Source organism: Pristis pectinata, chromosome 2 (genome assembly GCF_009764475.1).
Source record: "Pristis pectinata isolate sPriPec2 chromosome 2, sPriPec2.1.pri, whole genome shotgun sequence".
Taxonomy (NCBI): Eukaryota; Metazoa; Chordata; class Chondrichthyes; order Rhinopristiformes; family Pristidae; genus Pristis; species Pristis pectinata.
Window position 1 is genome coordinate 30,945,533 of NC_067406.1, and position 23,051 is coordinate 30,968,583.

Below are 23,051 nucleotides of genomic sequence, written 5' to 3' on the forward strand. Positions count from 1 at the left end.
GTTAGGCAGAGACTTCTTCAAGCTAGCCTGATTAAAGTGTCCTGCCACGATGTGACAGGCATCAGGATACGCCGCTTCATTCTTGCTGATTATGGCACTTAGTTCCTTAAGTGGTAGCTTGATGACTGCCTGAGGTGGGATGTAGACTGGAGTCAAGATGATGGTGGAGAACTCTCTTGATAGGTAGAATGGTCAGCACTTCACTGTCAGATGTTCCAGGTTGGGGGAGCAGGAATGGGACAAGACCACCACATCCCTGCACCACCAAAAGTTTACGATAATGAAGACGCTGCCACCTTTTCCCTTACCTGACACTGCTGTCCGGTCCATGTGGTAGATCCAAAAACACTCAGGGTGGAGCGCCATGTCAGGAGAGTTGAGGGTGAACCATGTATCTGTGAAACAAAGTACACAGCAATCCCTTATGTCCCTGATCCTTGCTCTCAGGTATTCTATCTTGTTCTCCAGCGATTGTACATTGCCCAGAAAGATGCCAGTGAGGGAGAGGATCTTAAGTCCCTGCACTTCAGTCTGACCTGACACCTCCCCAGCAACACATTTTCTGGCACAAAGGAGGCTTCCCTGGTGTTTCCAGGTGCTGTGCTTGCCTTCTGGGTGGTCTATTCTGGCAAGTCTGTTGGGTCTGTCTAATGTTCATAGGATTGCTAATGCATTTAAATGCACGTTATTTACTGCACTAATTGCCAATGCAGTTTTCAGTTTTCAAAGGTCAGATCTTGAGTACATAACTATAGTCCTGTTAGCTGCCAGCAAAATGTTGCCCCTCTCTCTGGCGCCATCTCGTGCCGAAAATTGGGTTTTGTTCTATTTTGGTCTCCTTACCAAGAAAGCATATACTTGCAATGAAGGAAATACAGCAAAAAAATTCACCGGACTGACATCTGGGATAGCTTCTCTTCCATAGACTTTAGATACCTGAGAAACGACCTCATCGAAATGAACAAAATTCTCAGAAGTCTCAACAAAGTAGAGCTTCAAGTTCCTGGGAGTGAATATCACCAACAGCCTGTCCTGGTCAAATCACTTAGAAGCCACAGCCAAGAAAGCTCACCAGCACCTCTACTTCCTCAGGAGGCTAAAGAAATTTGGTTTGTCCCCTTTGACTCTCACCAACTTTTACAGATGCACCATAGAAAGCATCCTATCTGGATGTATCACGGCTTGGTACGGCAACTGCTCTGCCCAGGACTGCAAGAAACTGCAGAATTGTGGACACATCCCAGCGCATTATGGACACCAGCCTCCCCTCCTTGGTCTTTACCTCTCATTGTCTTGGTGAAGCAGCCAGCATAATCAAAGACCCCACCCACCCAGGACATTCTCTCTTCTCTCCTCTTCCATTGGGTAGAAGATACAGGAGCCTGAAGGCACATACCACCAGACTTAAGGACAGCTTCTACCCCACTGTGATAATATTGAACAGTTCCCTTATACGATGAGATGGACTATGACCTCATGATCTACCTTGTTGTGACCTCGCACCTTATTGTGCTGCACTTTCTCTCTAGCTGAGACACTTTACTCTGTACTGTTATTGTTTTTACCTGTAGTACATCAATACACTCTGTACTAACTCAATGTAACTGCACTGTGTAATGAATTGACCTGTACGATCGGTTTGTAAGACAAGTTTTTCACTGTACCTCGGTTCAAGTGACAATAATAAACCAATACCAATACCAATAAAGGGAGGATATTTCCTCTGGCTAAGAAGTCTAGAACTGGGGATTGCAACCTTAAAATAGGGGGGTGCCATTTAGGACTGAAATGAGGAGAAATTTCTCAATCAAAGGCTGGTGAACCTTTTGAATTGTCAACCAGGGAGGGCTCAGCCATTGATTTCATTCAAAATTCTGGTCGATAGGTTTCTCGCTATTGGATGAATCAAGAGATATGGGGATGCAACAGGAAGGAAAGAGGTAGAAAATCAGTCATGATCTCGTTGAATGGTGGAGCAGGCTCAAGGGGCCAAATGGCCTACCCTTGTTTCTTAAAATTGTATGTTGAGATTGTGACCCATGATTTTAAATATCCCAGCAAGAAGCCAAGCTCTGTAAGGATTTTGTACACTTCAATTAGGTCACCTCACATTCTTCTAGGCTTTAGAAGGTATAGGCCATATCTCTTAATCTCACATACAACAAACCCGCCATCCCAGGACTCAATCAAGTGAACGTGCTGCACTCCTTTTATCATATCTATCCTTCCTTTGGTAGGGAGACCAGACCTATACACAACATTCTATTGTAGTCTCACGGGTTGTATATAATTAGAAGACAATGTCTGTACACAAGTCCTCTTGCAATAAAGGCCAAGGTATCATATGGTTTCCTAATTGCTCACTACACATTAACTTTCAGTGTTGAGTGTATGAAAATTCCCAAGTCACTTTGAGCACCGATCTCCTACCATTTAAAAGGTAACAGATTTTCTATTTCTTTATACACCGAAGTGGATGATCCCTTGCATTTTTTCCAATTGGATGCAAGACAAAACTTTTGTTTTCGCAGAGATTCGGCAGCGACCCAACGATGATCCCTGTGGCACATCACTGGTCACAGGCCTCCAACCCTCCACTACCACCCTGTGTCCTTCCACCAAGCCAATTTTTTATCACCCTGGATGCCATATGGTCTAACCTTCGAGACTCTAACAAACTTCCAACAGATGTACTGTTGAAAGTATCCTGACTGCATCATGGTTTGGTACAGCAATTAGAATGCGCAGGAATGCAAGGAGTTACAGAGTAGTGCAGTCCTATACATCATAGGCACATCCCTCCCCATCATCTGTACGTACACGCACCGTCTCAAGGCGGCAACATCTATCATCAAAGATCCCCATCATCCAGGCTATGCCATCTTCTTGCAGCTACCATCAGCCGAAGTACAGAAGCCTGAAAGCCCACACCACCACGTTCAAGAACAGCTACTTCCCTTCAACCACTCGGCTCTTGAACCGACCTGCATAACCCTAATCACTAGCTCGGTATAGCAACACTATGACCACTTTTCACTACAATGGATGTTTTTTTGTTCTAGTTGTGTTCTTTCTTGTAAAATTGTGTACAATTTATGTTTAATTTGTTTTTCTTGTGAACGTTGTGTATTTAACGTTATGTGCTTGTGATGCAGCTGCAAGTTTTTCATTGCACCTGTGCATACACGTACTTGTTCATATGACAATAAACTGAGCAGTGGAAATGACAGAAGGAATGCATGATCTCACAAAGTACCCACCACCCAACACCCCCTCTCCCAATCAGGCACCTGTCCCATCCGTGAAAGTGTGTGGTTCCAACACTGATCCCAGTCTCCTCAGGACCACAGAAGCAGAGTGGAAGCAAGTCATCCTCAATCCTAAAAGAGTGTCCAAGATTAAGAGGAAGGACAACTAAAACAAAAACGGAATGCCGGAAATACTCAGCAGGTCAGGCCACATCTGTGGGAAGAGAAACAATGTCAATGTTTCAGGTCAGAGTTCCTGAGTCAAAAGCAGCTTCTAAAGCTGCAAGGAAAATGGGATGTCTCCGATGGGGTAAAACTGGGTGACCATGAGATAAGCTGTAAACAAGGTTATCTGGTCAATGAGTGATTGGGAGCAGTTAGAGAGCGAGAACATAGACAAAAGAATTTGGGAGTTGTGGAATCAGGGCAAAAGGAGATGGCATTCGGCTGGGCACATCCTCTACTCCCAGAGAGAAAATAAAGGAATAAAAAAGCTAATGACACTGATGTAGACATTGTTCAAGCAAATATTAAATGATTAAATAAGTAACGGAATTAAATAAGAATGCTCAGAATGTAGGTTAAGGGATTTTTAACTGGAGTTTTCAAGATATTAGGGAAATGTTTTCACCGAATGGGTATCTAGGAGCAGAATGCAGTCTAAGAATTAGAGCCAGGCCTTTCACATGTGAAGTTAGGAAACATCTGCACACAGAAAAGCTATTCCCATGCACTGTGCACTACATTAGACACAAATTTGATATGTCTGGAAACCATATCACGCCTACAAAAGTATTAAAAATAACAGTGCAAATGTTAGGACATTGAAGGGCTCCCTACTCTTTGTTAAGTGCTGTTTGTTTGTTGCAGGTTTGCTTATTATCAATTTCAGACACATTTGCTGCACCTTTTATAGGTAATAGAAATTCCCCTACACAAGTATAAATGCTGTCATGTTTATTGCACGAAGTGATAAAAATATTTTGATTAAAAACTTTCAAACATTGCAAAAGACAATTAGGTTAATTAGAAACCAAATATCCGAAAACCCTGGATAAAATATATCCACCTACATAGAATAAGGGACAATTTAAGCAGCAGCACTTGCTCAAGTCGAGTTCCAATCACACAGCAGCCCAGAGGTGCCTTGTCCTTTATAAATGAATCAAGTGCAATACCAAGAGTGCATTGGTAGGATACTCAATCATGGAGGAAATCATAGCAGAATCAAATATTATCTTCAGGCAACCTCCATGTTGTTGGATAGCATCAAGAAGGGGAACTTAATGCTTCAGTATTAGACTGCAAGTTCATTTACTTACTAGTTGATTTATTGGGGTAGCCGCATTGAGTTCTTTCTTAATGTACCTGAGCATCTAAAAATATATTTGATGTGCTAAAGGAATGAGGGAAGATGCCAAATTTCATGATGTTTTAGACAAATCCCTGTAATGCTTTTTCTATGTTACAAAACATTAATTTTCAGTAGTTAAAAATACAAACATTGCAGAGACTGCAGTGGACAGGATAATTCACAGAAGTAAAATCCACAGTAGAATATTCTTCAGTTAATTTATTGTTGAGATCAAATATAAACAAAGCCCGTTCTGAAAATTACAATTACATACCAAGGCAAGGAGGTCCACGATGACAAGTTATACAGCTCTCCAATAGTTTAAGGAATTCTTGAAGAACAGATAACCAGAAGCAGGGATATAGCTCACAAAATCATTACGGAAATTGTGTTCATATGATCTACTGAGAATTTCCAAATGCTTTATTTCATGCAAGAGATAAAGAACATGAAATTTATTTTGCATTGTTCAAGCAAGCAGATGTTATGGTTTACAACGTTGAACAAAGCGTGGGTACAAACATACATCCCGAATATGGTATCTGTTGAGAAGCCATGTTAAGAATCGTTCCAGCCCCAAGCCATATCCACCATGAGGACAAGTACCATATTTACGCTAGGAGGAAAAGAAATGTCAATAATAAGTATATGTCGAAATGCAAAAAATCAAAGCCAGCCTAATACAGGAAACACTCATCATTTGTGTTCTGATGAAAAATCAAGCTCAAAGGTCATTCTGCTTCTCTATCCACAGATATTTCCTGACCTGCTGAATATTCCAGGACTTTCCATTTTTAAAATCTGGATTGTCAGCATTTGCAATATTTTGTTTCGGTATCTATTCAACAATATATTAATTCGTAGACATACAATATTCTGCTGGGAAGAATTTTGATGTCCATACATCAAAGAACAATGCTCAAACTCTTTTTAGTCCAGATTTTATTCACAGACATTAGTCAAATGCTTTAATGAAAATTCTTCAAATTTCTTTAAAACTTGAGCTTGGATGGCCCAAGTCAGAACGTGGTGGATTCAAAGCCCAGTGGAAAGCTTAAACAAAAACCTGGTTGCAACATCTTGTTAGAAATACTTTGTCTCATCTGAAAGATGCCTTTTTGAAAGAATATAAAATTGTTTTGAAATATTCCTTAGCACTTTTAAAAAAAGTGAGCAGCATTCTCCACTGCTCTTGGAACACATTCTTACCTTGTTAACCCACACCAGAAAAGAAAAAGGGTGAACTATTATCTATTGAGTTCAAGGGACCTTCCTGCCTACATATAATAATGTACATTTATTAAATGCTTGTCTACATATAATTGCAAATACACTTCAAAAGTAACTCGATTGCTGTAAAACATTTTGAGACATTGTAAGGACAAATTGAATGATAAAAATAAAGTGCAAGTTCTTTTATTTTAGAAAACAAAACCAACAAAGACTAAGACTGAGGAGGTCAAAGGTGCAATTGCCACTCTTTGCTGAGCTCTAAAATGAATACTTAGAATTCTATTACAAAAGACGAAAAAAAAGCCAACCATTTTCACTTCTAATTGTTGCTTAGTGACCAAGGCTGGTCTTCAGCTTATACAAGATAGGCTGTAAAATCCTCTCAAACACCAACATGCATTTGCATAGCACCTTAATGTAGCACTTCAAAGTGTTTCACAACAATTATGTACTTTGAATGATTGTTCAATTATTTGTAAGCAATTGGCTGTCATTTTTTTAAATCTTGCAACATTGAGCAATGAGAAAATATTCAATTTATTTTTGGTGGTGGAATGCTGTCCAGGTCTCCCTTAATAAATAAGCTCCATCTTCTCAGAACCTTGGAATATGAAGCAGATGCTCATTTAAAAGTGCAGCTTTCCTACAGTAGCAAGTTTTGGGATGAATTACAAACTTCTAAAGCAGAACTTGACACCATAAAAATTCCAAGTTAAACATAAGAACGTGATAGAGCCGTTGGTGTAACTGGTACACAATGATCAATTCAGTGAAGTATCAAAAAGATAAACACATTAAATTCTTTTTCTTTATTCATTTATGGAATGTACGTAATGCTGACAAGGCCAACACTTATTATCCATATTGCCCTTGAGAAGATGGTGATGAGACACCCTTTTGAAATGCTGCAATCATAGTGATATTGGGCACAGAATTTCAAGATTTAGATGCAGTGAAGACAAAGGCATGACCATCATCCACATCTTTGTGAAGTAGGGAACGTTGACAAGGAAAGTTTATTTTAGGAAAAATTATGAAGAGAGTGAATATTAAGTTTTGAAGGTGACGGCACATGAACTTCACAGAAATCCAGAAACTGAAAATTGAGAATCTAAGTAAACCATCTGAATAAAATTCGATCTAGACTATTACCCAAAATAAACCTAAATTAGAAGCCTACAATTAAAATTCTATTAATTTTAGTCTTTCAATCTCAATTTGACAGGAAGGGCTCATCCACTGAGGCAATATGGGTAGAGCTCAGGAATAAGAAAGGTGCAATCACTATGATGGGACGATTCTACAGGCCTCCCAATAGCCAGCGGGAGATAGAGGAACAGATACATAGGAGATCATGGAAAGGTGCAAAAGCAAAAGGGTAGTTGTAGTGGGTGACTTCAATTTCCCCGATGTTGACTGGGACTTCCTTAGTGCTGGAGACTTAAATGGGACTGAATTTGTTAGGTGCGTCCAGGAGGGTTTGTTTACACAGCATGTAAATAATCTAACCAGGGCAGGGGCCATACTAGACCTTCTTTTGGGATACAAGCCTGGCCAGGTGATTGGTGTTTCATCGGTCGAGCATTTGGGAACAGTGATCATAACTCCCTAAGTTTTCAGATAGTTATGGATAAGGATAATGATAATGATATGGACCATGGAGGAAAGAACTAAATTGAGGAAAGAATAAATTACAACAGTATTAGACAGGAGCTGGGAAGAGCAGATTGGGAGCAGATGTTACTGGGTAGGTCCACATCTGACATGTGGGTGTCCGGTCAGAATTCAGGACCAACATCTTCCTGTGAGAATGAAAGACAAGGATGGCAAGGTCTGGGAACCTTGGGTGATGAGAGATGTTATAAACTTAGTCAAAAAGAAAAAGGAAGCATATATAAGGCTTAGGAAACTGAATTTGGAGAGGGCTCTTGAAGAATATAAAGCAAGGAAGAAAGTATTTAAACAGGGAATCAGGAGAGTTGAAAGGGGCCATGAAATGTCTTTGGCGAGTAGGATTAAAGAGAATCCCAAGGCACTTTGTACATACTTTAGAAATAAGAGGGTAACTGGGGGGGGGGGGGGGGGGGGTGGGACTACTCAAAGACAAAGGAGTGCATTTATGCCAGGAGCCAGAGGAAATGGGCAAGATACTAATTGAGTACTTCACAATGGTATTCACCAAGCAGGACAGCGAGATCAGGGAGGGATAGGTTGATATTCTAGGGAATGTTGATATCAAGAAGATGGTGGTGTTGGGTCTCCTGAAGAACATTAATATGAGTAAGTCCCCAGGGCACAAAGGGATCTATCCCAGATTATTGAGAGACACTAGAGAGGAAATTGCTGGGGCCTTGACAGAGGTCCTTCTATCCTATTTAGCCACAGGTGAGGTCCCAGAGAACTGGAGAATAGTCATTGTTTTTCCTCTGTTTAAGAAGGGCTGTAGAAACAAACCAGGAAATTATAGGCCTGTGAGCCTTATATCAGTAGTAGGGGAATTAATGGAGAAGATGTTTATGGCTAGGAGCTACTTAAAAGCATAGACTTAATAGGGACTGTCAGCATGGCTTTGTGCTGAGTAGGTCATGTCTTACAAACTTGATTGAGTTTTTTTGAGGAGGTGACAAAGATGATTGACGAGGGCAGGGCAGTGGGTGTTGTATAATGGAATTTAGTAAAGCTTTCGACAAGGTCCCTCATGATTGGCTGATCCAGAAGATTAAGGCACATGGGATCTACAGAGACTAAGTACAATGGATTCAAAATTGGTTTGGCCATAGAACAAGAGGGTAGTGGTAGAGGGGTGTTACTCTGACTGGAGGACCATGACTGGTGGTGTTCTACAAGGATTAGTACTGGGACCTCTTGTTTGTGATATATATTTTGCAGACAACACAAAAATTGGCAGAGCTGTGGATAGTGAGGAAGATTGTCAAAGGATTCAGCACAATAAACACCAGTTGGAGATGTAGGCAGAGAAATGGCAGATGGAGTTTAATCCAGATAAATGTGAGGTGTTGCACTTTGTAAGGTGAAATGTAAGAGAAAAGTATAAAGTGTGGCAGAACCCTGAGGAGATCGAAGTACAGAGCAAACTTGGGGTGCAAGTCCATAACTCCCTGAAAGTAGCAACACAAGTAGATAAGGTGGTAAAGGTGGTGTACGGCATACTTACCTTCATCAATTGGGGTGTTAAGTATAAGAGTTGGGGAGTCATGTTGCAGTCGTATAAAACTTTGGTTAGGCTTCATTTGGAGTACTGTGTCCTGTTCTGGTTGCCATATTATAGGAAGGATATGGAGAGGGTGCAAGTATTAGCTACAAGGAGAGGTTGGACAAACTTGGATTGGTTTCTCTGAAGCATCAGAGGCTGAGGGGAGACCTGATAGAAGTTTATAAAATTATGAGATATAGATAGGGTAGATAGTCAGAAACCTTTCCCCCGAGTGGAAATGTCAAATGCGTGAGAGCATAGATTTAGGGTGTGGGGGGGTGTGGGTGGAGTTCAAAAGAGATTTATGAGGCAGGTTCTTTTGTTTTTAAATACAGAGTGATAGGTGCCTCGAAAGTGCTGCCAGTGGGAGTGGTGGAAGCAGATACAATAGCAATGTTTAAGAGGCATTTTAACAGGCACATGAACAGACAGGGAATGGAGGGATATAGACCACGTGCTGACAGAAGGGATCAGTTCTGATTGGCATCATGGTCAGCAGAGACACCATGGGCCAAAGGGCTTGTTCCTGTACTGTACTGTTCTATGCACCTTCCATGTAAAAAGAATCAAATAGCAAACTACTGTGGATGGGCATGCAATTGCTTTCTCTATGTTAGTGCAGGTTGATAAATGCACTTCAGAGTGCAATACTAATTCCAACTGACCAAGTAGTTCTCAAGTTTGTTTGCTGGCTCTTTATCAAGCAATACAAGTTATTGGGAGGTTACACAGGGACTAGCTGCAGGGATTCCCAAAAAGGATTAAAATGGGTTAAGAAAATTTTAAAATGGCTATACCCTAAATTGCCCTATAAAGAGGGATTATGTTTGGTAACTAGTCAAATGAATATTGGTCCAACTTACTTGGTCGGTGTACCAGTAGTATGGAGTAGGATCAATGCCTTCACGTTTGTAGCCATCCAAGAGCTCATTGCTGTCCCAGATACGCATTGATCCTCCCACAATCTCTCCAACATTTGGCATCAGCACGTCAACCTCACCAATTCAAAGGAAAGATACTTGATATTAATAAAACATTTTAAAATCAGAAAAACTCCAGCATTTGCATTTTATATTAAGAATTTACTGCAATGCCATTGCACCTTCTATACATAGAGAGGCACAAGAGACTGCAGATGCTGAAATCTGGAGTAAAAAAAATCGTCAGAGGAACTCAGCGGGTGAAGCAGCATCTGTGGAGGCAAAGGGACAGATGTTATTTGACTTGCTAGGTTCCTCCTGCAGTTTGTTTTTGATTTTTAATTTTCAAACAGCTTTTTTCTTCTCTCCAAAAGCCAGGGAACTATGAGCATCCAACAACAAATATGACGGTAAACAATGTTGAGTTATTTTGGTTAGAGGAAACCACAACATAGTAGGAATGAGAACCAATTAGCCTAACTACAAATGAACACTCTCCATCTGGTATTGATCACCAATGCGATGCCAGATGTTTACCCCAGGGATACCAAGGTAAATAGTGACTCCTTTATAGCAAATCATATTGAGACTAACTGACAAAGTAGATCGAGAACCAATCTGTATGACTCAATATCATATCTGATATATATTTATCCTTTAAGTATTACCAATCATTGCTATGACAATCAGCAAAATAATGTAAAGTGTCATTGATTGTGCTATCAAGCTGCAGTTACTCTCTTATAAACTGCTCAAGGATGCTCAGTTTAGGTTTGCCTCCAGCTAGTATCAAAGCCAAAATATACTGAATTCCTGAGATGACATCAAAGTAACATGTGACTGTGTGTGGCATCATGGAGGACTGGTAAAACTCAAGTCTGTGGGCATTAAGGGGCAAACATTCCAATCACTGGTGTTATATCTTGCATAAAAAGGAAGATGGATATTGGCTTTGTGAATGACAATTATCCCAACTCCATGATGTCACTCCAGAAGTTACCCAGGGCACTGTCCAAAGCCAACCTTGCTTCATCACTGACCTTCCTTCCATTTTAAAGTCAGAAATGGGGATGTTCACTGATCAGTGCACAATGTTCCAATTCTTTCCAAAAATCCTGAGCAAATCTAGGCCTATTTGGAGCAAGACCTAGATAACATCCATACATGGGCTGACAGCAGTAAGCAACATTCATGTCCAAAAATGCCAGGTAATTACCATCTCAAAAAAGACTATCTTATCATTTACCCTTCACATTCAATGACATTACCATTGCTACTGGGGCACTATTCACCAAACTGACCACATAAATACTGGACATGAAGACCATATGACTGGCTGGGTGTCCTGCAGAAAGAGATTTACCTACTAACATCCTGCATTCCCTGCACACCCCCCCATCCCCCATTTACAAGGCACAAGTCAGAAGTGTGAATTCTTACCACTTGGCTCGATGAGTACAATTCAACATTCAAATTTTCAGGACAAAGTTACCCAACTGTTTGGTATTCCCTCCACCAGTGGCATGCTGTGGATACAGTGTATACCATCTACAAAACACAGAGCAAAAACTTGCCCAGGCTATTCCAAAAGCAGCTCCCAAATTCACCACCTTCACAATGAAGCTGGACAAAGGCAGCAGGAGCATGGGAAAACCACTTTATCCAGGTTCCTCTCCAAGTCGCACTTCATCCTGACTTGGAAATACATAGACATTCTTCCAACTTCGAGTTCTGGAAGTTCCTACCCAACAGCACTGTTGGATTACATTTACCAGAAGCAATGACTCAAGGAGGAGGCTCACCACCATCTTCTCAAGAACAATTAGGGATGAACAATATATGCTGAGCCAGCCAGCAATGTACACATCCTGAAAAAGGAATAATTAATTTAAAAAGAGCTTTTTTTTAGTTCATCACTTGCAGTTGAAGCAAATGAGTTCTATGGTGAGTAATTAAAATATAGAGAAAAAAAAACTTCTGGAAAAAAGTTTTGTTAGAAAACACACAGAGGTTTCCCCTTTCAGTCCAAGGACAAATGAGCTGTATGCATTACTAAGCCACAAAGAACAGGTTTGAACTTGGTTACATACCAGGTCAGGCAAACTCAATTGATGGTTGGGGCTGGCAGGTATGACAGGCCTCACCCGTAGAAAGAACATATAAATTAGTCAGAATTCTAACTTAGATGGTGATAGTGATACTTCTTTCCATTTATTGAAGGGATATGGGGTTCGCAGGCTGAGCCAGCATTTAATTGTCCATCCCCAATTGTCCTAGAGAAGGTGGTGATGAGCTGTGTTCTTGAACTGTTGCAGTTCTTGGGGTGTGGGTATACCCACAATGCTGTTAGGGAGAGAGTTCCAGGATTTTGACTCTGATGGTAAAGGAAAGGTGATATATTTCTAAGTCAGGATAGTCTGTGGCTTGGAGGGCAACTTCCAGGTGGTAGATGATACAAACTGCTGCTACTGTGCTACAGTGGTGGAATGAGTGAATGGTTATGGATGGGGTGCCTATCATGCAGGGTGCGATGTCCTGTATGGTGTCGAGCTTGTTGAGGGTTGTTGAAGCTGCACTCATCCAGGCAAGTGGAGAGTATTCTATCAAATTCTGACCTGAGCCTTGTTGATAGTGGAGAGGCTTTGAGGAATTCGGAGGTGAGTTACACACCACAGTATTCCAAGCCTCTGACCCGCTCTTGTCACCACATTGTGTAATGGCTACTCCATTGCAGTTTCTGGTCAATGGTAACCCACAGGATACTGATAGCAAGGGATTCCATGATGGTAGGTCTTGCTGCATTTGGAAGTGGTCTGCTTCATCATCTGAGGAACCACAAATTGTGCTGAACATTGTGCAATCATCAAGGAACATTCCTACCTCTGACATTTGATGAAGCAGCCAAAGATGGTTGGGCTTGGGACACTACCCTGAGGAACTCCTGCAGAGACATCCTGTGGCTGAGATGGTTGACCCCTAACAACTGCAACCATCTTCCTCTGTGCTAGGTATCATTCCAACAAGCGGAGGGCTTTACTCCTGATTCCCACAGACTCCAGAGCTCCTTAATGCCACACTCAATCAAATGCTGCCTTGATGTCGAGGAAAGTTACTCTTACTGCACCTCTGAAGTTTAGCTCTTTTGTCCCTGTTTGGACCAAGGCTGTAATGAAGTCAGGAGCTGAGTGACTTTGGCTGAATCCAAATTGAGCTTCTGTGAGCAGGTTGTTGCGAAGCAAGTACCACTTGATGGCAGTTTCAATTACCCCTTCCATCACTTTGCTGATGATCAACAGTGAAGAGTGAACTAATGGGGCAGTAAAAGGCCAGATTGGGCTTGTCCTGCTTCTCGTGTACAGGACATACCCAGGCAATTTTCCACATTGGCAGATAAGATGCCAATGTTGTAGTCGGAAAGTGCTCATGACTGGAAAGTGGAAAGAGACTCAGCAGTCATTTTATCAGCGCCTAAATATGAAGAATAGTCGTGAAGTCAGTAAACCAACAACATTTAAATCAATGCCTTCTTGAGAGATGAAATAATGCATAAGCAAAAATATCTCCCAAAAATATTAGAAGAAATAGGAACAGCAACAGGCCATTTGACTGCTCGATTCTGCTTTGCTATTATATAACATCAAAGCTGATCTGATCATCTTAGCCTTAATTCAATTTTCTGCAAAATCATGGTAACTCTTGATCTAGTTAAACTGGATGTTTTCTAAAAATGACACCATTACATTGAAGCATTTGTATGACAGGAAATTTCTGTGACAGAATATGGGAATAACAACCATAGATAACTATAGTAGAGTCCATGTGTAACTAAACCCCTCATTCAAGCCTTTTTCAGCTGCAGTCCCAACTATCTTAGGACCCACCTAGCAACTATTTTAGAACTCTCACCGCACTCCCCACACATATTCTGTAAACCAACTCAATCAAAAATCTGCTGCTCACAGCAAATAAAACTCACTTATCCTGGAAATCTGAAATGAAAACAAATACTGTCTGAACTGCTGACTGTTTCCAGCATTTTCTGTTTTTATTTATGCTCTTGTATTCTTTTCCACCTCAATCAAAATAACACAACATATCCATTAGTTACATAACTAAGTTCATAATTGCACAATGGCTTAAATTTAAATTTTTACTTCCTCATGTTAAAATTCCACCAGGTCACTGCTGTTTCCCATCACTGTAATCTCCCTAGCCCTACACAATCATGTTTCATTCTCCTACGCTCTCTTGAATACTACTTCTTTCATCTCACAACTGTTGACTAAACTTTCATCTAAAGATGCCCCAAAGTCTATAGTTCCTGTTGTAAATGCTTCAGGATCAGTACTTCTCAAAACTCAGGTCTTTGGTCACCCTTCTCACATTGTTCTTAGTTGGCTTGAATTTAGTTTTCTAATACTTGTTCATGAAGTATGTTTGAATTTTTTTTATATTGAAGGCTCTATATATTTGATCTATAAATTCGCCAATGACAGCACTGCTGTTGGCAGAATCTCAGATGACGATGAGGAGGTGTACAGGAGTGAGATAGATTGGCTGGCTGAGTGCTGTCGCAGTAGCAATCTCACACTCAACATCAGCAAGACCAAGGAATTGATCATGGACTTCAAGAAGGGGAAGTCGGGAAAATACACACCAGTCCTCATTAAGGGATCAGCAGTGGAAAGGGTGAGCAGCTTCAAGTTCCTGGCATCAACACCTCAAAGGACCTATATTGGGCCCAACACATTGATGCAATCACGTAGAAGGCACGCCAGTGGCTCTACTTCATTAGGAGTTTGAGGAGATTTGGTATGTCACCAAAGACTTGAAAATTTCTATAGATGTATGGTGGAGAGCATTCTGACTGGTTGCATCACTGCCTGGTACAGAGGCTCCAATGCGCAGGATCAAAAAAGGCTGCAGAGGGTTGTAGACTCAGCCAGCTCCATCACGGGCACATCCCTCCCTGCTATTGAGGACATCATCAAGAGGTGGTGCCTCAAGAAGGCAGCATCCATCATTAAGGACCCTCACCATCCTGTACATGTCCTCTTTGCGTTACTCCAATCAGGGAGGAGGTACAGGAGCCTGAAGACCCACATTCAACGATTTAGGAACAGCTTCTTCCCCTGCGCCATCAGATTTCTGAATGGTCCATGAACCCGTTAAAACTACCTCATTATTCCTCTTTTGCGCTATTTAGTTTTGTAACATATGTTGTGAAATTTGTTTTGCAGCAGCAGTACAGTGCAAGACATAAAAATTACTATAAGTCAGTGATAATAAACCTGATTCTAATATTTGACCACAGTAATTTTTGGATTTGCTCCATGGTTGCTTTATAATTTTGCAAAACTTATAAGTGGTCTTACAGATTCAGTGAGCCGGTGATCCTCTGCACAGCGCTGCATGTAGAAGGATTTGATCTCAGCAGGAAAACGACATAGGAGTATTGGTTCATTGATTGTATCAGTCATCAGTCTCTCTGGAGCTTCAGGGATATCCTGTGGCAAAAAAAGTGTTCAATTCATCCTTCGTATTAAAATGGTTCCAGTAAAGCAACAAGTGACCGCCAGAACACTTTTCCATTACCTGAGAGAAACAAGGTCTGCCATTGGGAGTCAAATGCACTTTAGAAAGACCAATTGGGGTTTCAGAATCAATTAGATTTTTAAGTTTACCTTTGAACCACTCAACCAAAGAACAAATTATGCAAATGCTAAAAAGTGGCTTCATCAAATAGTTCACATGTGCTTTTTTAAAATTATTCTTTCTTCAGCTGAAGGGGCCACTGTCAGGGTAGTTTCCTCTGAGGCTATGACAGCCAATCACACAAATTGAAATGAAGTCAAACTGAATGTGGCAGGTCCACATCCCTGAAGGACTTAAATGAACCAGTTGGATTTAACAATTAGATCAATTTTATGACCAAGTTCATGTGCTAACACACAAGTTACCCAATTTGTTAAATTCAATTTCACAATTTGACATCATAGATTTTGAGCTCACAGTTAAGTACACAAATAGAGAATGGTCACTTGAACTAAAGATTAGATGGACCATACCCCAAACAAGAGATGTCACCTTTAGAAAGGAATAACATAGTAAAAAAATGACTTGAAAGGTCTACAGTTGAATACCTTAAAAGGACACTAATATTCTACTTGTTCATTGAAGTTTCTCTCTTCTGAACATTAAATGAAAATGTTTGTTGCAAAAATGCAGAACAATACATTGAATTCACTACCAAGATGAACACTAAATTAGCAAATGAAAGGTTTACTTATTACAAGAGTGTAAAGCAAAGTACTGAATTTAACATATAAAGAGCTTTGTAACTGTGCCGAATGGCACAAAGTTATCACACAAATCTTTAACACTGTGTTCTTAAGAAAAATGAATAAGGAAAATGTAACTTAAAGAGCAATTTCAGCAATGACTTTTGGATAAGAACCCCGCCAGCAGTGCATCCTGCAGTTAGTATTTAACCAACTCCACCCTTAGAAGCACTTCCCCATTCTCTACATTTGCAAAGTGGTCAAACATTAGATTTAAAAAAATTACCTCTCCAAATTCATAGAAAGTTCCATCATCTTTCTTAATATTATGTTCCTTCAGCCATGCGATGGCCTCAGTGTAGTTCATTCTTCTGAAAGGACGTGGAGGAGGCTTGAAATCCTGATTTTAAAATGATCAGAATTTTTAAGATGAAAAGTGCATGTCGGTGACTTTTTTTTTAAAAAGCAAACACAAAAATGATTTAGACAAGTTTGAAAAGAGTTAGCACACACTAAATTTGGAAAAATTACTTCATGGAACTGTTAATATAAAACCCTTTGTACAGCTGCACAGGGTACGAGTTACACAAAACATAACATCTGGTTTACTTACTGGGTGCAGTTCACGCACAAGCGTCCCATAAGGCGATTTGAGGATGCGGTCAACCACATCACAAACAAGGTTTTCCAAACGGTCAAGAAGTTCCTCAAAAGTAATGAATGGACACTCTGCCTCAACATGAGTGTATCTGAAAAATTTAAGAGAAAAATTAAGTCCATTAAAGTTTTCCTGACAGCTGAAAAAAATTTAAATCAGAGAGAATACTAGAAATACTCAGCAGGCCAGACAGTATCTGTACAGAGAGAAACAATTACTGCTTTGATTTCAGTTCAACGAAGGCTGCTTGGTGCCACACTAAACCAAGTAATGACATGAGTTCAAGGTCAGTCACTTTGGCATCATCTCAGATTTGACTGCACACATGGCTGAAAGTATTTTCTCAGATCTTCAATGTTAGTGCTATACCTTCAAAGCATTAGATAATTGTGCTTATTGTAATAGTCTAGACTACATTAAAAATCCTTTTCATTCTGCTCTGCACTGAAGGAAACTATGTATCCTTTATTATAAAACTTTATTTATACAGCATGATAACAGGACCTTCCGGCCCAACGAGTGTGCGCCACCCATTTAAACCCATGTTAACCTACCCATACGTCTTTGGAATGTGGGAGGAAACTGGAGCACCCGGAGAAAACCCATGCAGACACAGGGAGAACATACAAAACTCCTTACAAACAGTGATGAGAATTGAACACTGGTCGCTGGAGCTGTAATAGCATCGCGCTAACAACTACACTACTGTGCCACCTATTTCATGCACAAAATTGTTGGATAATAACCATTTTTGTTAAGTGACATTAGAACTTAACTGCAGTATTCATAGGTCATGTGGGCAAACATTTTAAAATGGTCTACTCACTAGTGCAGACACCTCAAGTCCTGCAAGACACAATCCACCAACACTTTGGTGAAGCACTTCCCTGGACTAATAAATTTTCAATTCAATTCACTCTACTCCCTATACACTCATGACTGTGTGGCCAGTTTCTGCTCGAACTCCATCTACAAGTTTGCAGATGATATCACCGTTGTAGGCTGTATCTCAAACAGCGATGAGTCAGAGTACAGGAAGGAGATAGAGAGCTTAGTGGAATGGTGTCATGACAACAACCTTGCCCTCAATGTCAACAAAAGAGCTGGTCATTGACTTCAGGAAAAGGGGCGGTGTACATGCACCTGTCTACATCAATGGTGCTGAGGTCGAGAGGGTTGAGAGCTTCAAGTTCCTAGGAGTGAACATCACCAACAGCCTGTCCTGGTAAAATCACGTGGATGCCACGGCCAAGAAAACTCACCAGTGCCTCTACTTCCTCAGGAGGCTAAAGAAATTTGGTTTGTCCCCTTTGACTCTCACCAACTTTTACCGATGCACCAGAGAAAGCACCCTATCTGGATGCATCACGGCTTGGTACGACAACTGCTCTGCCCAGGACCACAAGAAACTGCAGAGAGTTGTGGACACACCCCAGCGCATTACGGACACCAGCCTCTCCTCCTTGGACTCTGTCTTTACCTCTCGTTGTCTTGGTGAAGCAGCCAGCATAATCAAAGACCCCACCCACCCAGGACATTCCCTCTTCTCTTCTCTTCCATTGGGTAGAAGATACAGGAGCCTGAGGGCACGTACCACCCAACTTAAGGACAGCTTCTACCCCACTGTGATAAGACTATTGAACGGTTCCCTTAAACAATAAGATGGACAATGACATCACGATCTACCTTGTTGTGACCTTGCACCTTATTGCACTGCACTTTCTCTGTAGCTGTGACACTTTACTCTGTACTGTTATTGTTTTAAGAGGGATAGGGAAGGGGGGAGAAGAGGAGGAGGGGTGGTGATACTGGTCAGGGATACTGTTACGGCTATGGAAAAGATGGATGTTGTAGAAGGATCATCTCTAGAGTCCGTATGGGTGGAATTAAGGAACAAGAAAGGAGCAGTTCTATATTCTATAGGCCCCCCGGTAGCAGTAGAGATATAGAGGAGCAGATTGGCAGGCAGTGTTTGGAGAGAAGCAAAAATAACAGGTTTGTTATTATGGGAGACTTCAACTTCCCAAATATAGACTGGAACCTGCTTAGTGCCGAAGGTTTAGATGGGACGGAGTTTGTTAAATGTGTCCAGGAGGGATTCCCGATGCAGTATGTTGACAGGCCGACTAGAGGGAATGCCATGTTAGATCTAGTTTTAGGAAATGAACCGGGACAGGTGAAGGATCTATTGGTGGGTGAGCATTTGGGGGACAGTGACCATTGCTCCATAACCTTTGTCATGGACAGGGACAGGTGCAGAGAGGACAAGAGGATTTTTAATTGGGGAAGGGCGAACTATGAGGCTATAAGGAGAGAACTTGGGAGTGTAAATTGGGATGTCCTTTTTGAAGGAAAATGTACCATGGAGATGTGGTCGATGTTCAGGGATCTTATGCAGGATGTTAGGGATAAATATGTCCCGGTGAGGCAGAGAAGGAATGGCAGGATGAAGGAACCGTGGGTGACGAGAGAGGTGGAACGACTTGTTAGGGAGAAGAAGATAGCGTACATGAGGTATAAGCAACAAGGTTCAGACAGGGCCCGTGAGGAATATAGGGTAGCGAGGAAGGAACTTAAGAAAGGGCTGAGGAGAGCTAGAAGGGAACATGAAAAGGCTTTGGCTAGTAGGGTTAAGGAAAATCCCAAGGCCTTTTTCAAGTACGTGAAGGGTAGGAGCATGGCTAGGGTGAAGATAGGTCCGATTAAGGACAAAGGTGGGAGAATTTGCCTGGAGGCAGCGGAAGTGGGAGAAGTTCTCAATGAGTACTTCTCTTCGGTATTCACCAGGGAGAGGGGTCTTGATGACGCGGAAGGGAGTACTAGTAGGAGTAATGTTCTCGAGGTTGTAGATATCAAGAGTGAGGATGTGTTGAAGTTGTTAAATAATATTAAGACAGATAAATCTCCAGGGCCTGACGGGATTTTCCCCAGTCTGCTTCGAGAGGCTAGGGAGGAGATTGTTGAACCGCTGGTAAGGATCTTTGAGTCCTCGTTGTCTACGGGGATGGTGCCAGAGGATTGGAGGGTTGCGAATGTTGTCCCCTTGTTCAAAAAAGGTAATAGGGATAGGCCAGGGAATTATAGACCGGTGAGTCTCACGTCTGTGGTGGGTAAGCTGTTAGAAAGGATTCTAAGGGATATGATTTATGAACACCTAGAGAATCATGGACTGATTAGGGACAGCCAGCATGGCTTTGTGAAGGGAAGATCTTGCCTCACAAGCCTGATAGACTTCTTTGAGGAGGTGACCAGGAAGATTGATGAGGGCAGTGCGGTGGATGTGGTTTACATGGATTTTAGTAAGTCGTTTGATAAGGTTCCTCATGGTAGGCTTCTTCAGAAGGTCAGAGGCCAAGGGATTCAAGGAAGCTTGGCTGTGTGGATTAGGAATTGGCTTGCATGTAGAAAGCAGAGGGTTGTGGTGGAAGGAGTGCCCTTGGATTGGAGGGCAGTGACTAGTGGTGTCCCACAGGGATCGGTTCTGGGACCTCTACTTTTTGTGATATTTATAGATGACAGATGAGGGGGTGGAGGGCTGGGTTAGTATGTTTGCGGATGACACTAAGATCGGCGGTGTTGTGGATAGTGTGGAGGGCTGTCGGAGCTTACAGAGGGATATTGATAGGATGCAGAGCTGGGCTGACAAGTGGCAGATGGAGTTCAATCCGGAGAAGTGTGAGGTGGTACACTTTGGAAGGACAAACTCCAGGGCAGAGTACTGGGTAAATGGCAAGATACTTGGCAATGTGGAGGAGCAGAGGGATCTGGGGGTTCATATTCACAGTTCATTGAAAGTTGCCTCACAGGTGGAAAGAGCAGTTAAGAAGGCCAATGGGATGTTGGCTTTCATAAATTGCGGGATTGAGTTTAAGAGCCGTGAGGTGATGATGCAGCTTTACAAAACTCTAGTTAGGCCACACTTAGAGAACTGTGTTCAGTTCTGGTCGCCTCATTATAGGAAGGATGTGGAGGCGTTGGAGAGGGTGCAGAGGAGATTTACCAGGATGCTGCCTGGATTAGAGCGTATGGAATATGAGGAGAGGCTTAAGGTGCTAGGGCTTTATTCACTGGAAAGGAGGAGGATGAGAGGAGACATGATAGAGGTATATAAAATATTGAGAGGAATAGATAGAGTAGACAGTCAGTGCCTCCTTCCCAGGGCACCAAAGCTCAAGACGAGAGGGCATGGCTTTAAGGTTATGGGTGGGAGGTTCAGGGGAGATGTCAGGGGGAGGTTTTTCACCCAGAGAGTGGTTGGTGCATGGAATGCACTGCCTGGGGTGGTGGTGGAGGCAGATACATTGGATAGGTTCAAGAGCTTGTTGGATAGGCATATGGAGGAATGTGAGATGGAGGGATATGCAGGAGGAAGGGGTTAGGTAGTGTGAGGGTGGTTTGATGGACGGCACAACATGGTGGGGCAAAGGGCCTGTTTTATTTTATGGTTCTATGGTACATCAATGCACTCTGTACTAACTCAATGTAACTGCACTGTGTAATGAACTGACCTGTATGATTGGTTTGCAAGACAAGCTTTTCACTGCACATCGGTACAAGTGACAATAATAAACCAATACTATGCTACTACTAACGACACAAAAATCGGTGGAGTTGTGAACAGTGGGGAAGATTGTCAAAGAATACAGCAGGATATAGACCAGCTGGAAACATGCGTGGAGAAATGGCAAGAGTTTAATTCAGACAACCATGAGGTTTTGCACTTTGGGAAAGTATACAGTAAATGGCAGGATCCCTCGGAGCATTGATGACAGAGGGACTTTGGGGTGCAAGTCCATAGCTTCCTGAAAGGGACAATACAAGTAGAGAGGGCAGTAAAGAAGGCATGCGGGATACTTGCCTTCATCCTTCATCAGTCAGGGCATTGAGTACAAAAGTTGAGAAGTCACGTTGCAGCTGTATAAAACTTGGATTGGCTGCATTTGGAGTATTGTGTGCAATTCTCATCACCACATACAAGTGTACAAAATTATGAGAGGCACAGACAGGGTAGATAGAGTTTTTTTCCCAGGATGAAAATGTGAAATACTAGAGGGCAGACCTTTAAGGTGAGAGGGGGAAAGTTTAAAGGAGATTTATGAGGCAAGTTTTTTTTTTTACACAGAGTCGAAGGTGACTGGAATGCGCTGCCAGGGGAAGTGATGGAAACACATACGTACGATAGCAACTTTAAAAGGCATTTAGACAGGCAAATGAACAGGCAGGGAATGGAGGGATATAGACCACTGCAGGCAGAGTTGCAGTTTAAATTATCATCATGGTCAGCACAGGCATCATGGGCCATAGGATAGGGCCTGTTCCTGTGCTGTACTGGAATATGTTCTTAATTTTTTTTAATGGTTCAATCACAGATTCAGTGTTAATTTCTTAGAAGACTATTATACAGAAAATTCTATGCGGCAAGATGACCCTCAAGTTAAAGCAAAACTGACCGGTATGGACAACACTGGTATAAGAAAATACTGTATACTTTTTTGTCATTTGCAGATGCAGCAACAAACAGAAATTCCCAATTCCAAATCTAAATGTATTCATCTAACTCTCAATTAGGTTTTATATCCCAGTCTCAGTTTGTTCCCAATTGTTTAGAATGTAAAGAGAAAAAACACCAACTCTGCCAGGTGTCTGCGAGTTCGGGACTGCTCGGCACGATAGGACTGAGCTATACAGAAAACATCTCCAAGGGAAGGGATGCAGGTCTCCAGGTACAGTTGAGAAGATTGTGTCAAGAAGGCCTCTTCACCAAAATAGTTCAATTTGAATAGTGTTGAGCCTCCCTCAACCTGTGTCTGGACCAGTGTAGGTGGAGTGATCTGAAAGAGAAATATCATTAATATGCAGGGGAGGGAAAACAGTCATTGTTCCCCCAACCCACATAACAGTTCACTGCATTTGCTTACTTCATTTACAAGGTACAAACTATGATCATAAATCCAGGAAGTGTACATTACAAATGAAATATTTGAAAGCAGAAGGTTGTATTAGACGTCTATTATTTCCAGATGAACAGAGTATTCTGGACGTCTCCCCCCTAGTTCCCGCGAGCCGTTGGGCACGGCGGTGGTTTAAAGACTGGTGCAGGAACAGATGATGAAATGCAAATCTTTGACCCACAGTTTGCTAAC

The 23,051-nt window shown here is 41.7% G+C and overlaps 1 protein-coding gene across 1 annotated transcript in view; it reads right to left on the bottom strand.

Moving 5' to 3' along the window:
* Positions 1–4,806: 4,806 nt before the first annotated feature.
* The window catches only part of nars1 (asparaginyl-tRNA synthetase 1), a 40,117-nt gene continuing 21,872 nt past the window's right edge, over positions 4,807–23,051 (bottom strand). The window contains exons 10-15 of the mRNA XM_052037460.1: positions 22,540–22,739; positions 16,864–16,999; positions 16,537–16,650; positions 15,345–15,476; positions 9,913–10,044; positions 4,807–5,218 (exon numbers count right to left, since the gene is read on the bottom strand). Of these exons, the coding sequence (XP_051893420.1) occupies positions 5,087–5,218; positions 9,913–10,044; positions 15,345–15,476; positions 16,537–16,650; positions 16,864–16,999; positions 22,540–22,739 (846 nt within the window). The 3' untranslated portion in view covers positions 4,807–5,086. The remainder of the gene's footprint in view (positions 5,219–9,912; positions 10,045–15,344; positions 15,477–16,536; positions 16,651–16,863; positions 17,000–22,539; positions 22,740–23,051) is intronic.